The sequence below is a fragment of the Anarrhichthys ocellatus genome, unplaced genomic scaffold, assembly GCF_004355925.1.
Source record: "Anarrhichthys ocellatus isolate YVR2014 unplaced genomic scaffold, GSC_Weel_1.0 scaffold4, whole genome shotgun sequence".
NCBI classification, from domain to species: Eukaryota; Metazoa; Chordata; class Actinopteri; order Perciformes; family Anarhichadidae; genus Anarrhichthys; species Anarrhichthys ocellatus.
Window position 1 is genome coordinate 11,906,878 of NW_022280034.1, and position 16,108 is coordinate 11,922,985.

At 40.4% G+C, this 16,108-nt stretch overlaps 3 protein-coding genes across 3 annotated transcripts in view; 1 reads left to right on the forward strand and 2 right to left on the reverse strand.

Moving 5' to 3' along the window:
- The window catches only part of baiap2l1a (BAR/IMD domain containing adaptor protein 2 like 1a), a 23,240-nt gene extending 22,060 nt beyond the window's left edge, over positions 1-1,180 (reverse strand). The window contains exon 1 of the mRNA XM_031843804.1: positions 937-1,180. Coding sequence (XP_031699664.1) covers positions 937-987 — 51 coding nt within the window. The 5' untranslated portion in view covers positions 988-1,180. The remainder of the gene's footprint in view (positions 1-936) is intronic.
- A 2,194-nt stretch (positions 1,181-3,374) lies between these two features.
- Positions 3,375-7,376, forward strand: tmem130 (transmembrane protein 130). Its single transcript, XM_031842954.1, has 7 exons — positions 3,375-3,450; positions 3,688-3,859; positions 3,945-4,090; positions 4,450-4,534; positions 4,817-5,019; positions 6,791-6,897; positions 7,236-7,376. The coding sequence occupies exons 1-7, from the start codon at positions 3,375-3,377 to the stop codon at positions 7,374-7,376; spliced, it is 930 nt and encodes a 309-aa protein (XP_031698814.1).
- Positions 7,377-10,228: 2,852 nt separating this feature from the next.
- nptx2b (neuronal pentraxin IIb) lies at positions 10,229-15,711 on the reverse strand. The gene is made up of 5 exons (XM_031843769.1): positions 14,990-15,711; positions 14,127-14,346; positions 13,425-13,669; positions 13,152-13,331; positions 10,229-11,427 (listed from the first exon to the last, which is right to left on the reverse strand). Exons 1-5 carry the CDS (start codon positions 15,428-15,430, stop codon positions 11,197-11,199), a joined length of 1,317 nt encoding a protein of 438 aa, XP_031699629.1. The 5' UTR covers positions 15,431-15,711; the 3' UTR covers positions 10,229-11,196.
- Between the last annotated feature and the right edge of the window lie 397 nt (positions 15,712-16,108).

Sequence of the window (16,108 nt, forward strand, 5' to 3'; positions counted from 1 at the left end):
CTCTCTCTCTCTCTCTCTCTCTCTCTCTCTCTCTCTCTCTCTCTCTCCCAGCTAAAACGGTGGCCCAGTTAACTACAGGTATGACTTTCTCTCTGTGTCTCTCTCTCTCTCTCTCTCTCTCACACCCACACACACACAGAGATATACAAAACACACGCACTGTATTGCTAATCCAGCCAGGACATTCCACTAAATAATCACATTTAAACCTAATTATACTATTACATTTAAAACTTAAAACCAAACAATAAAATAATATTTTAACCTCTAGTCCAAACTCTCTTCTTTTGGATTTTGAAAACATTTGGTCCTCACAGAGACATAAGTACCGCCACACACACCCAGACACACTTTCACCTGCTTATCACATGTGGAGAAGTGTAAACTTGATTAGATTACTCTAAGCCGACAAGATGAATGACTTTTGATCAAATCACTTAATGTCCATTGACAAGCTAGAGCAGTTTGATTGATGAGAGAAACGTGTGTCTCACTCATAGACAGGCAGGTTGGCTTTGATTGCATGGTGGTTTGTCGTGTTTCATGCAGAGTTGAATAATAAAATATTCACTTTTTTCTTGTTGTTGGACATTACAAGCTGTTATACGGTTAAAAAAAAAACAATAATAACTTTATTCCCCTTGTAAACAGAGAGTTTCAGATGAGTTCAACAGAATGGGTCCTTTATACAAAAAAAGGTGGTAATGGGAATAAAACGGCCCCAATAAAATAAAAGCACAGACACACTATAACTGTCTCCAACACATTTATAGTGTTGTTATATATTTTGACGTATTGTCATGGTTAAAATGCAACAAAAATGAGTTATAACATAAGTAATAAAAACCTGCCCCCCCCCTCTAAACCTTCATCACAAACCAGAGATAATATCCATCAATCATGAATTATTATATCGTTATTTGCCAAAAGACTTACCTTGTATGTACTTTCAGTAAGCTTGCTCACATCATCTGGAGCCTGAGACATGATGGCAGGTTGTTTTTCAAGCCCAGAAGTCGGAAAAAGTAAGAAATTAGGAAAAATACAAATTTGGCGTTTGGTAATCCAGGTGTTGACTCGGAATAATAAATCCCACAGCCGGTCCTGTCTGCACCCTCACTGCGCGCGTGTGGACAGAGAGACGCTCAGCGGGCGGGCGGAGGACGCACTGACTGACGGACTGACTGGCACACAACAGAGAGACTTCCCCCGTGAGTTTAGGGCTCACGAGGGGCGGAGCGCGAGGGAGGGCGCCGTGACGTCATGATAGATGTTATACAAAGTTATGACTCTAGATGTCTCTTGTAAAAATAAAGGTGTGACTCAATTTGGCACTGTGTTCTGGTGTTAAAATACAACGCTCCTAAAGAGGGCGCTGTAATGCAAACAGTTGCACAATAGGCTAATCCATAGTGGTAGAAGTCAGACAGTGTATTCAGATCCTTTATTGAAGTAAAAGTAGCGATGCTGCAATACAAAAATACTCCATTACAAGACATTCAAAGCACTGATATGTAAGCATTTATAAAGTAAAATTATCAATGATGCAAGAACATGGAATACATATTCATTTTACACCTAGTCGAGATGGAACCAGATTTAATCACTTTATAAACTGCGGTTAAGTTGTTTACTCAAAGAACATTGCACATTATCATATTAAATCTATAAAGTCACTAATTGTAGCTGTCTGTATAGTTCCCTTTTGAAATGCAGTGGAGAAGAAGGAGAAAGCATCATAATATGGATCCACAGCAACCTTAATAATTGTACAGTACTTGACTCAATGTTCTTTCCACTGAGTCCATGATAAAGTCACACCTGAAGGGGCCACATATTGTTTTTCACCTGTGAAATGCTGTTTTTGGACTACCTGATGAGATATTAACACGTATCATGAGGCGAGTACACATGGCTTTAGAAACTTGAGGATAAGTCAATTACATGGTTTGACATCTACTGTAAAACATGACTGTCCATGGCCTGATAGGGGCTGTATACCCCAATCAATTGAAAAGCCATCAGTGTATTATTACCAGCCTGCTTTTGATGAGACTTAAAGGCACCACGAATCATAATTGGGGTAAAGGTAACCATAGCCAACTTCTCATTATAAAGTATTGTTCATATTACATACAAGAATGTACAGTAGCGCAGTGCTCACATATGCTGTCGGCAACATATTGCAGATGTATGCAAACATGGCGGGATTAACCAAGTTAGAGGCCTGAAAGCAACTAGTAGATTTTCCTCCCTCAATACCAATTATGATACCTCAACTCAAAGTTCATATCAATACAGTGTACCAATCAGACAACAGTGCTCTCTTTTTTCTAAACTTCTGTACAAATCTGTACACCTCATTGTGTGGAACTGAAATCATTTCATGTAAGGTAGCATAAGGTCAGGATATGACACTGACAAAGAAACTGTATAAATACAGTGTCTCTATAAAAAAAACAACTACTGTACAACTACAATTACAGTAAAAATACATTACAGATTTTACTCTGAAGGTTGGAGTTTGAGTCCATATTTTACTATATGAATACAAGCTTTTACCATAAAGAAACACTGTTTCACCATAAAATGAACATGAGAATTTCATGACCATAAGGTCAGTGATTCCTATCTGATATGTCACACTGTGAATCCCCAGAACCTTTCTCTAAGGCCTCAAGAAGAAGTGACCCTTTCAGTTGATAGTGTAATCTAGTAGTGCGCATTCAAACAAATTTTCAATTAATCAAATGTAGACAAATCATAAACAAAAGGGTCTTTTGGGGCCCCTGCGGGTCTAGGGCCTTGGGGCAGTTGTCGGCTTTTCCTGAAGTACAGCTTCAATGTATTTTAGCAAGACAACAACAAATAATGTAATGTCACTTCTCAGTATTATGTGTCGCCTATATTTTGAATGGCTTCATACATACAATTCTTTTCTGTACGTTATATGTAAGAGAGAGAAAAGGGGAGATTATGCTGACTTTTAAAATCAAATCTGAATATAGGCCAACAAGAAGTGTTAATAATATTTATATTATATATACTTCATCTAGACATAATTTAAGAATAGTCCCCAGTCACTATGAATAACCTGTTTTATTGGTTGAGCCTTGAGTTGTTAGCACCACCATGTGGATAGCAATACACCTCCACTGTCCTTATGAAACTAGGTGTTTTTTTAAATGGCCAGATCTTAGAAAGATGCCCCACATCTCTGACAGAAATGTGACCCGGCCAGAGCCTCCTTCACAAAAGCTGATTGTTGCTCCAGAGCCACATGATTGAACAATTTCAAGCCTTTACAGCTCTCATTGGCATGCTCTGAATCTCACAGGCAGTCAGGAGGAGGCACATTACCCCTCTGCTGCCCCATGTCCAACCGCTCTGCTCACAGGATTCACTTTACTTCTACTCGAGGTCCTCCTGAGGACCAGCAGATATGGACAGGTAAATCTAACATTCCTTAAATCTAAGACATCTGACATTATTTTTTAAACTGTGGGATTATATGCTTGCAGAAAAAATGTTGCATGGATCTTGATGCTCCTTCCTGTGGTCGGCCTGAGTGTGGTAGAGACCACAGAGCCTTTGACAGATTTGGGTAGGCCATCCAACAATTCCCATTTATACTTTTCTCACCTATTGTGGCTTCATAACTAAGAATATTCTATTTTTTTTAAACAGAAAACATCGCTGGGAAGTTGGTTTTCTATCAGATGGAGGGAAATGCCACCTACGTGAGGGATACAGGAAAACTGGCTTCAGATGTTCCCACTAAGACCATGTTTGAACTCTTCGATCCCCCAAAGAATTTCAGCACGGCAAAGTTCTCCTACACGTGGCACTTAGGGAACGGGTATGAGGACTTTTCACATTTTAAATATTAAAATAAAGGTGGGATGCTTTTCTTTTTCTTTCACTACTTCTACTTTTTCATGCAGAGAGGTGATCCAAGGGACTGAGCCAGTTGTCCGCTATCATTACACTCAGTCAGGGAACTACACACTGCGGCTGAAAGTAGGAGTGAACTTGACCAAATATTCACCTGCAATCACTGACGTCTACTCCACGGATGTCCAGGTCCTCGGTTTGTAGTTTTACGCTTTAGTTCGTGTGCAGTTTACACAAAATAAAAGCTTCATATTCAGCCTTACAACTTTAATTTATTGAAAACAAATAAAATGATCAGATGATGAGGTGCAGTTTCAGAAAATCTCAATAAAACAAGACAGATAGAGGTAACTTCAGTATTTTGGAAATTAACAGAAAAATAATAGATTTGAATTGTCAAATGGTCTCACGTAGCTGTCATTAGATGTTCAGTGCTGACCTAACTGTCAAAGTGGATTGATACAGAGGTACATTCTGTATTTTTGTCAAGTAAAGTTGAGCCTAAACTAATCCTAGAAAGTGACAAAATGACTAATAACTGAAATTCATTTGTAGATGCCATTAAAAGCATCGAGCTGAAGGGGCCCACAGATTACGAGGTGTCTCAGAACACAAGTTTGGCTTTTCATGTTGATGGAAGGTAAAAAAATGTTTTATTTCATGCTTATTGCAATTAAAAACAGGTTATCCTTTGAATTTGATATCTTTAATGCAATATGATCAATGCAAGTTACAATGATAACTATCAGTATGAAAAAGAATATCCCCTTATTTGTCTACTCTTTCATTTTTAAGATTTAAATTAGAATTTGATATGCTTGACCAATGCAGGTAAAATATCAGGACACCTCTCTCCTGTATGTGTGCATGTGGGGGGTGTGTGTGTGTGTGTGTGTGTGTGTGTGTGTGTGTGTGTCTTTAGTCCTCCCATGTGGGTGTGCTGGCGTTTCCTGGCCAACTGTGTGCCGGACATGACGGCGAGGTGCACGCTGACCATGCTGTATGAAAACACCCTGCGACTGAACCACACCTTCACCTCTGCCGGCGTCCACTGCCTTGACATCAGCATCCGCAATGACGTCAGCAAGATGCAGACCTCCTTCAGCCTCTATGTCAGGAGGTACAGTGAGTGGTGACACACACACACACACACACACACACACACACACACATAATCACTGGCTAACAGGCTACTTTTCGTCACAAAAAGATGATAGGAGATAGGAGGGACAAGACACAACATATTTGGGCAAGAAATGAAACATGAGGAACTAAAAAGCAGAGAATTGCTCTCTGAATGGAGGGTTTAGGAAAGTATTTGACCAGTCAGGGTTATGAAATCATTCCAAAATCTATTGGATAATGCCAAAAGTGCATTGTCATAAAGTTACACAACAAAGCGGAGGCTCTACTTTAGTGTAGATTCTTCTCATTCATCCACTTGACTCTACTAAAACTGCATTTGTAGAGTTGAATAAGACCCATCCTCCCCTAACACCTGTTTACAACCGTAGTGACAACTCTCACATGACGGACATTTAACCTCAGCGACCCCTCAACCGCTCTCATGTACTCAACTCTCATGATGTCATGCTGTGAACTCTGAGACTGGATCTTCAGCTCCTCATCTGCAAACTATGATGCAGTACTTTCACTTTAACTTGACAAGATTTAACGCTTTCAAGGATAGAAGAGAAATGCCTTACGGTGACAACACATAATCCATACGAAGTCTGTCAAAATGATGAAAACATGAATGAGAACAAGCTGAACAAACATTTTAGTATCAGCCGGTATGGATGACCTAGAGAACCTTGCAAAAAGCTTTTTGATGATAAATGAAAACAGAGAGAAGAGGATACAAACCAGTTGGTATATTCTTAAAAATATAAATTATACAATTTGTTTTGATTCAATTCATAATTTATTTTTATTATTATTTAGTATTTTAAGTCCTATCCTTTTTAACAACTGATATACAGTACAAATATCAAATTGATATATATGTATGTATTTGCTTATTTATTTATTTCATTTATTCTAATTATTCATGAATCTATGTCCCTTTTCATTTGAGCAGGTGAACTGGGTTATTTTATTTGTAAAATCGTATTATCATCAAATAAACCCATACCATTTTTCATTTATCTGTAAATATCTACGTTATTCTATAAATGTATTCCTTCAGTTACCCTTTGCCCTAAATATAAATCCATTAACAAGGTTAAGGTCATAATGTGCTCGGCTCTCTTATCTCTCTGATCTCACTGCTTTGATGCAGTTTGAATGAATCTAAATCAGTGACACTCTACATTGATTCATCAATTCACGATCGATTCGGTGCATGCATACAGTTAATTATTTATAAAAGTGAATTGATAATTAATCATTTAATCATTCTCTTCTGGATGGTCTTCCCCAATCAAAAGAGGTTCTTGAATCTAATGGAAGCCGTGTTGTGTCATGTGGTGTTTCAGTTAACACTTACCATGTGCCGATAGGCCGCGTTAGTTCCACAGACGGAGAGGGAACAGTGAAAATGGAGGAATCAGGGCAGCTCACAGAGCAAGCTGACTGCTCGGCACATGTCCGCTGTGTTCAATTTTTTATATGGCACACTTTAATTCACATGTACTGCACTTTGATAAAACAACATAACAAAGTTAAGTGTTTTATTAACATTCTGATATCAATATGAACAGTCCGGGTATTGGAATAGTTTATGAAAACTTCTCGAACCTTTTAGCTCTCAACATGATTGTGTCTGAAATATCCAGTTTCAAATGGAACTACATCAACATAAGACATGGTGTATAATGTTGTTTCACTGTGACTTTGATTCTAAAAGGACCACACTCACACATGTTTTTCTTTATTTCTTCTGTTTGAATCGCAGATAGCACCCACTTGATCTTCATCCTGTCATGTGCTGCCATTCTTGTAGCAACTTTCTCCTTCATCACGGTCATCGCCTGCTGCCCTCGTCACCACAACAGATCTCAGGTACTGAGAACTGAACATCTTACAAAGACAACTGACATTGTAGAAAGTATTCTTTTATATTTTATTGTAAAATATAATGTAACTTCTGATGTGTGTTTGTCTTCATTAGCTCTGATGAATAGAGTCCAAACCCTCATAAAGAGCCTCAGTGATTGCAGTTTATGACCACAAGGAGGCTGTCTGTTTCCATGAATAGATCATGCCTGAGCAACAAATTGTGTGTGGCACAAAAAAAACAACAAGAAATGTCTTTGTGGAAGTTTGTGTGGTTTAATCTAATACGTTGAAACAAACATATGTTTTACAACATTTGTCTCGGCATATTTGATTTTTTACAGATTGGTACTTCCAGCAACGCTATATTCCTGAAGAACCAAGACTCTGAAGGTCAAAGCGCAATTGTTTTGAACTTCTCCCACGTGGAGAGGGGAGAGAAGGAGCCACTTCTCCTGCAGTATGGAACACAATACTGCTCTTAACCGTCACACTGCTCCTCTGTCTGTGCTCCGGCATACTGCACATGAAGACAGAAGAAGATGCATAAAATGTTATGGCGTCACAGAACAATTCTCATCCTGCATATGCTACAGATATATAGCCAATTCTGTGAATGATTTGTGCACAACACATTTTAATAAATACAGTTGCACAAGCAGTGCCTGTTTAAGACTATTGTCTAAGCTGTGTTAATGAATTGTTCGAAATGTTCAGTAAGCCAGTAGTTGATGCACCTTCTGTGTTATAATGGCTGATCAATGAATGAGTCACAGACCTTTGGCTGACATTCAAATGAACTCATAATAAATTAATAGCACAATTGCTGGTCATGTTTAAACAATGAGTGTTCATTTAAGGATGCTGTGAATGTGAATCATTTATTTATGTTTTTTTCCCATATTGATGATTATTATATTGATTTAATACTAACAGACGACGATGATGCAAGCGAAACAAAGATGTCAATCAAACTGTAACTACTGCCAGGTACTTTCATAAGAACTTCATAAAGAGAAAGCTTAACTGATTATTCTTTGTTTGTCTTTCAATATTTACTTATTTAATATTTTGAAGCTGTTTCACCCACAATTCATGTACATTTGTTGCCTCCATTTCCATTGTGCATTGCATTGTGGGAGAATAGTATGAATTAACAGCACAGTCATTAGGATTCATCCTCTGGACGCATTTCTTCATGGCATTCCATCCAAAAGTTGGCTAAATATTTGAGTCTGGACCAAAGTGGTGGGCTGATATTGCCACATATGGAGCAATATAGTATTCTATATAAACACACAATATAGAAAACATATTGCATTATAACGTACAAGCTACTTAATGAAAAACTTGTAAAAGGTCATCATGTCAGGAGAGAAAGAGTTGAATAAAATCCTTGAATCTTTCCAACTGCGCTGACGTCAGTCAGATTGTTTTTCACGCCGTTGAGCACCTTGCTGGTGTTTAATGATTGCCCGTCCTCTGTTAGAGATGTCACAACATTATTAATTGTGAGTCTCCTGATGAATGCCAGCTGTCAGAGACGCTGTGGGAAGCTGCCGGTGCTGAAGATGAATACGTCACTTCCATCAGAGGATCGACCTTGAGCTGAAACACCGCTGTGGTTAAAGTCTGCAGCCTTTCACAGTTTATAGAAGAAGATCATTGAACGAACTTCTGCTGAGGCTGTGTCATGTGAGAAAATGTTATTCACAAACAATAAATCTAAAAATATATGCTACATCATCTACCGCTGGTGGGTAGTTGTTAATATTAAAATAGCCTTCCATGTGGTAGGATAACATTCTGATTAGAAATGTGTTTTCTAAATTACAACAACAAAGTTAAAGCGGCATATTTAGAGCTTAAAGCCTTAAGCTGATGTGAAGAACATGTGAGCAAACAGGTGCCTATTTGCACATTCAGCAGATCTAAGGCTGCATTGTTGATATAGAAATATTGATTAGTGCAGCTTTAAGTAACATGGTGCTGATAGAGTCACTGAAAAAACAGTGAATGCTGCCTTTACAGCCATTCAAACACAAATCCTTTTCCATTTAATTATTTATCAAATAACTTGCTGTTGTCACACATTTTCACCTGGTTGTCATGGTAAGTTTTTTGTGTAGGTACAAGGTAATACACTTAATTACGCCTCTTTGTTTCTCATCATTTTTTTATCACTTCTACATTTTTGGCACGACACAAATAAACCAACGACTAACCAGCCAACCTTGCTCTTATCCACTTATCTCAGCTTGTGAAATCAAACACAGGCTAATAAAGTATGAACAGATACAGACTGAGCCTTGGACGGCTTCTGTTTTATCTCCATGATTACTGATTATTCAGCTCCACATATAGAGACGGATGGAGACTTTTACGTAATTGCTTTTTTCCCCCCTTTCAGCCAGTGTCATCGGAAGATGGGATGTTGTGGAGAAAGGCACGACGGCATAAATTGAGTCCTCAGATGAGGCCACCTGAAGAACGGCCCTGTGTGAATTTAACTAATTAATCAGACGACTTTACCGAAGATTATTTTGTAAAACCTGCAACAGCAAAACCCAATGCCTGTCTCCAGAGACTCGTGCAGTGTAATGTTTTTTGTTTTCTTTTTAAATCAGGCCAATGTCATAATTTCTTTACCAAATATTATTCTATTTATCGCAGATGTGCATTTGACAATCATATATAAGAACTGTTTTGCACATTCTATCTAACCAGTTGTTGAGGTTCAGCAGCTAATCTAAAGAGCTAAAAATAAAATTGAATTTGTCTGGATTTTATTGAAGTTCATACTTTATGGCCTTCAAAACATATGTTCAATTGTAGCCCTATACTTGAGGAGCTTTCAGAGCAGTGTGTGGTTGGAAAGAGTTGCTTTGTCTGAGGAAGAGTAACGCCACCTCTGACCTTTCAGCCTTTCTCATCTGTTAAGTATTGCTAATGCCACCCAGGACACCTGTTGTCTTGGCCCAAGCCATCTGAGCCTCAGGATCCTGCTCAGCCTGTGTGATTAACTCATGTCGCTCCTATGTCATCTCACCAGCTTGACCAACACGGCTACCAAGAGGCAAAGTGATTTTAAACTGGTGTTGATCTGCCACAACTGAATGATTAAATACCTATAATTGCATGTGTAAAATGAAATACAGGAAGAACATTGATTAGAAGGAAACTTGCAATGTAATGGCTGAAAGATAAAACAAAACCGACATATGAATTTTCTTTATTTTCCACATTTTCGTTATTGGCAAAGCAATGTATTTTCAACACATAATACATTTAATGGCACTTAGGTCTCGATCCGAAGGCCACAAAAAAAGATGGGCAATGCCTTATACATGGGCTAAAAACAATGATTACATAAAAAAAGACACTAAATAATGCAAAACACTACACATTCAAAATACATTTCAGAGAGTTTTGATCTGTTACATTTTCTGCTGAATGCTTGTTTAGACAATCCACTGCAACAATGTTACAAATCACGAACTGAAGATATATCACAACATTGAAGCTATGAATATATTTCCAACACGATTCACCATTTCAACAAGTTTGGAAATGGAAAAAGGCAAAGAAAGAAAAGCACGGTGATAGACTCACTAGTATCACTGGTATCACTGTGGTATCTATTTCACACATGCTCCAACTAGCCGCTAGTACAGATAAAGAGCCAGACTGTACTTTTCCAGTTATATCCTCCTAAAAAAGGACTGAACGCATCCAGATGAGAGGTGGGATTGGAGTTGGCTCTAAGCCTATTCCAAGTTAAGGAATAGACATAACATTAGCCTGACCTTTAATCTTTTCTCACTGCCACTGCACGCAATACCAACTCACATGTCAAAGGAAAACTGTCAGCTAGTCTGGACTCAGTGTATTTGTAGTAGTAGCAGAACATGCGTGCGTCTGTGCCGGACTAGAGTGGATTTTCATTACTTCAAAGCTTTTGAGTGAGGAGGGAGGGGTGCGTGGGAGAGTGTTTGGGGATGAGGAGGTATGTTTAGCACCGATGCCTTAGGTGACCTTTTACCATGGTGATGGGTGTATTAAAGGATTGAAGTACTTTAGTCATGGTAAAGAAAGAAATGTTGATACATATAGCTCTCTGATGGGGTTAACATGACCTCTCACCTGGATCCCAAATTTCAAAATTCTCAGATAAAACTAACTTGTTACACATCAATGTGTAAAGTAAAGTCCATAAACTGCCCCTCAGCAAGAGCAGACAATTAAAAAAAAGTGCTGAATGGATGGAAACAGCAGCTAATCTAAAGAGAGGCCGACAGATGAGTTTTAAGCATCCGGCAGTCGCTCCTGACACATCTCCAGGGGCCGCTTGAACGCTCCCCTCCCAAAAACTTCAACGTTGCTAGCTAGCCAGGAGATCACATTTCCGGGGATATAAGCACTGCAGTTAGCCATGGACTGGATCTCGGCCGGCTTCAGAACGCGGTCCCAAATGTTCACTTGACTCAGCTCACCCACGAAGGCCTGTCCAGCATCGAAGCGCCCGCCCACCACGTCCTGTAAGGGCCATAAACAGCAGGGTGTAAATGGCAAACGCATCAACAACGATGTAATCAAAGGCAGTTATCTCACTGAGGGTCAGTGGGACTATGGGTGGGCTAGTCATTAAACTTTCAGGGTTAATCAGTGTTTTATTCCTTGTTCGGCTCGACGACGCAAACGTTGAAGCATCTAAAATGGCGCAACATTTGTGTTAATATCTGATATGCCACGATAAGATTATACTTAAGCTTTGATTAAGAAATAAAGGCACCATTTCAGTGCTTGTTTCATAAGCCCTTTTCCCAACAGCCATTTTGACATGTCATTGCAGGGTAAGCAGAGGTGTAATTAATAACTTTAACATAATTATGGTCCTGTTCCATTTAGGTGGGCCAGGGCCGTGGTATTGTGCATGCTGGCTCACTGTTATGACTGTGACTCGTTTAATAGAATGGGCCCATAATTAATGTTATTAATCACACCTGTGTTCACACCATAGTTCACAAAACTCTCTGTCTGAACTGTGATCCCATTCCACACAGTGCTGACTACTATAGTACACACTATTAATCCCCACTATCAATATGTAGGATGCAGAATGCGGTGTGTGTTATGTACACTCACGTGAATGACCCTTCATAACATCATCTGAGCAACGTTGTTGCCTTCTGATTTAGCTCTTTCATTGTGCTAACGCTCATGCTACAGTCATGCTAGCAGCTCTGTGAGGCTGCACTTAGGCACAGCAGTGCTTTGAGCTAAATGCTAACATCAGCAAAGCTAACATGCACTCAAGGACATGCTGATGCTTAGCAGGTGTAATGTACACAATATACATCATCTTAGTTAAGGGTTTGAGCTTGCTAACGTGGTAATTCTCTACTAAACAGAGTACAGATGGGAATGTCATTAGATTTCAGGTTTTTGGTCACAATATGCGAAAGAAACTTCAATTTTGACCTGGTGATGGCGTTACATGAAAGGTCGGCTGATCACCAAAGAGATTGCAGTTCACCCTGAGTTGGACATGAATGGCAATCGATCCAATAGTCATTAGGACATGTAACCTAAAACCATAAATGTCCACAAAGTCAGGGGATCACTAACATTACTAGCGCACATCATCTGGGAACAATGACTATCAGTACAAAATGTTGTAACAATTAGTCTATGTTGAGAGTTCATCCTCTGGGGAACACAAATGTCTGTACAAAATGGCATGGTAATCCATCCAATAGTTGTTCCAAAAGGAAGCAAAGTGTTGGACCATCATTTAAATGATTAAAAAAAATAAAAACGTGTTAAATTGAATTAGTTGCTTTTAAGACCTCAAATACTGATTTGATTTCCACAAAACTTAACAGACTGATGGATCTTATTCTGACATTTTTTAATAATGCCCAGATTGGTCCAGAAGGAGACCTCAGCATCTGTGGGCAGTGACAGATCTCCCATTGTTTTGTTAATTATTTTGTCAAGATAACCTGCCACCGCCTTATTACTGCTGCTTCAGGTGTGCAAAGGTGCTCCATAAATAACACTGCTTATTAGCAGAACTGCTTGACATTGCACTTGGAAGTGGTTGACTTGTGAAAATGGGAAAATGCTGCACTAGTTGATGGTGCATTGTTCGTGTTCTGTTCTGCTTTCTTTGATCATGACAAAGGAGCTAGAGTGATGAGTAAATCTACAGATGCGGGCGTGTGTCAGACTCATGGGGTCCTACTGCACTCCCTCACCTGCTCCTGCCCCAGGATGATGACCCCCCCGGGTTTGATGGGGTGCCAGGCTGCCAGGTTGTCGCCAGTTCCCAGCTTCCCTCCATCTTGGTAAGCGTCCCATTGGCCGTCCCGTGTGGTCCAGGAGATGCAGATGTGGTGCCACCTTCCATCACGTACCTCCAACGGCAACTGAGCCACCTAATGGTTCAGAATACAATATAATTAGTTGTGGTGTAGTTTACCATAAAACCATAAAGGTTTAGTAGATTCATGAAACAACAAACTACTTGCCTTGTCATTGATGAGCAGCTCTATCGGGTTATTGCCCCATTCGATCAGCACAATCTCATTCGCTTGCCCCGGTACACCGTAAGAGAAAGGCGTGCCGATGCCAGGACTGGCGCTGGACTTGATCCACATGCAGAGTGTGAAAGCATACATCTCTGGCAGGCTCTTGGTGATGCGGCCGTACAGGTAATTGGTCCGCTGGGGAAGGGACAGCTTAAACAGCTCCGGGGACTTGAAGTCTCCTCCTCCTGGAATGAGACATGGAGAGAGAGAGAGAGGGGTGAATAGGTCAGGAAGGTAGAGGTGTGAAGTGTCCCAAGAGTTGTTTTTTTAATCTTGTTAATCGCTACCTTGGTATGGAAACGGGGAAACAATAGCCTCACTTCCCTTTATGTTTAATACACAGACTGACATTACATAAAACCTCAACAAAGGCCCTTTTTTGTCCTTGTCTGTCTCTGATTCATCAGACCCTTTCAACTCTTGTATTCCCCTGAGTGCCTTCCTCTGCCTCCCCTACATTAGTGTATTAGATGTACAATAGGTAGCATGCTTTAAACAGACTTATATTTCCTTCTGTGTAGCACCATGTACCATTTTCCCATTAACTCATCCTCTCTATTACCTTTCCTACCCAATGATCTCACAACAATATTTCATCTGAACTTTATCTGTACAGTTATAATGAGTAATGTTTTCCGTTACCTTTCTCCAGCTCACTGATCCTGTCCACCAGGGCGCTCAGCGTGCTCTCCGTCTTCAGCCTGTAGGCGGCTGTGGCATTGGACAGCATGCTCTTCTCCTGCTCCAGGCTGCTGACTTTCTTCAAGAGCTGCTTCTCCAGCTCCCTGAGCCGGCGCTGCAGCAGGTCGCGGAGCTCACTGGGGAACGAGGCGCCGGATACGTTGGCCCGCAGATGCTGTTGCTATGAGGAAGGACAGACAGGTCAACATGAGCAGGAAGTGCACCGAGATGATCAAGGACAGTGAGACCCCCCCCCCCCCGAGAGCTGCAACAAGTGATGTCTTACATCACCACTCTATCAGTCCATTCTTCTGGATCACTGATTGACATGCCTGCAAATATAGTTTCAGGACTGTATAAGGTTGTGGTCAGTCTTCCAATCCTGTTATTAGATGAGTTTATTTTTACTTTTACGTTAAACTCACATGAGGCAATAAATGATCCCCAGCATGTGCCTCTCCATAGGCCTATATGATCATTTACTGCCACCGTTTATCACGCACTTTGCCATTTTAAGAATGTGAGGAAAACAGTGTTCATTCTTTTTAAAGCACTGCAGTTGGTCTGACATGAATAGTAGCTCTTGTCACATGCCATGCATCATTTTAAGAAGTTTAAAGCAGGCCAATTAGACAATCTCGTTCTCACAGGAACTTCTATTAGATCACTATGGTGCGTAATGATTCTCAGAAGTGCCCGTCTACTGCTGAGCATTGAACCCACAGGGTGTGGTAATCCAATAAGTCCGCTCCAAGAGTCAAACAGTGCCTTTACGCATGGCTTTGGTACAGAGGGTATACCTTGCGCAATTGGTTCAGACTTACCTCCAAGTTTTCCAGCCTGTCCTTGAGACCTTGCATGGTTTTTCCAAGACTGTCGATTGTGTCATTTGGATCTCTGGGAACATCCCCCATTGTATTTTGCTTTTCTTTGCCCCAGGAACCCCCCTTGTCGTACTTCCTATCGTCAGTGGTTGAGGCGCAGAGGGACAGCTTGGTGGTGAGCTCATTGATGGTGCCTATTTGTTTGGAAATCGTTTCTTTCTGCTGTAAAATTGTCTCTCGAAGCTGCATAACAGTATTCCTGAGCTCCTCTTCCTGGCTCCCGGCGTTCAGCTCTGGTAACAAAGTCACAGGGCAACTTGTATCGCCGCTGAGGGGTACAGCCCGGCAGATGTATCGCTTCCCATCGTCCGCCTGGCCGCTCGGTAGTTGACCGCTGCCAAGCGCACAAACACATAACAATCCGCACAAGAGTGAAAACATACCGGCGGCGTTTACCGTAAAGGAAAATCAAAGGGAAAGTGAACAGCCAAACACTAAACCCTTAACACTCTCTTAACGAAATCCCCGCGTGGTTTTAGTGCGTAAAAGTGTGTAGGTCCACCTAAACATCACGTAAAACTATTTCTACCAGGTAGCGCCATGCCTGAGCAGCAAAATGAAGACAATTCTGAACAGAAAATCCGATCATGGGTGACTCGGTCTCTGTAAATCACGGCCACTTCAAGTAAGGAACTATTTCTGGAGCAAACAGAGCGCACAGTGCGATGCTGAACGAACAGCTCCGCTTACGAAAGAGGATTACCAAAAAAAGGGTGTCTGTAGAAGCTTCTGGATTGGTTGTAGTAGGTTGACGTCACCGAGCAGCCATGTGTAAAATATGTGTTCGTTTGTCTATATTGAAAGTTAATCAAGCAATGAAGGATGCGAGGAGTTAATTGTCTCACAACAGTTAAACTGGTAACAGGGATTGAAAGATGTGATCAGTCTTTGTTGCGTCTCATTTCATATCCCCGCATCTGTTCTCACTTCTGTTTATTCTGATGCTCTTTCCTAATTATTGCTGCAGATGTTAATTCAACATTGAATTCTGGTCAGAAATGTTATCACAGTTTATATTCAAAAACTAAAGTTAAATCAATAACTGTCTCAATATGTCTA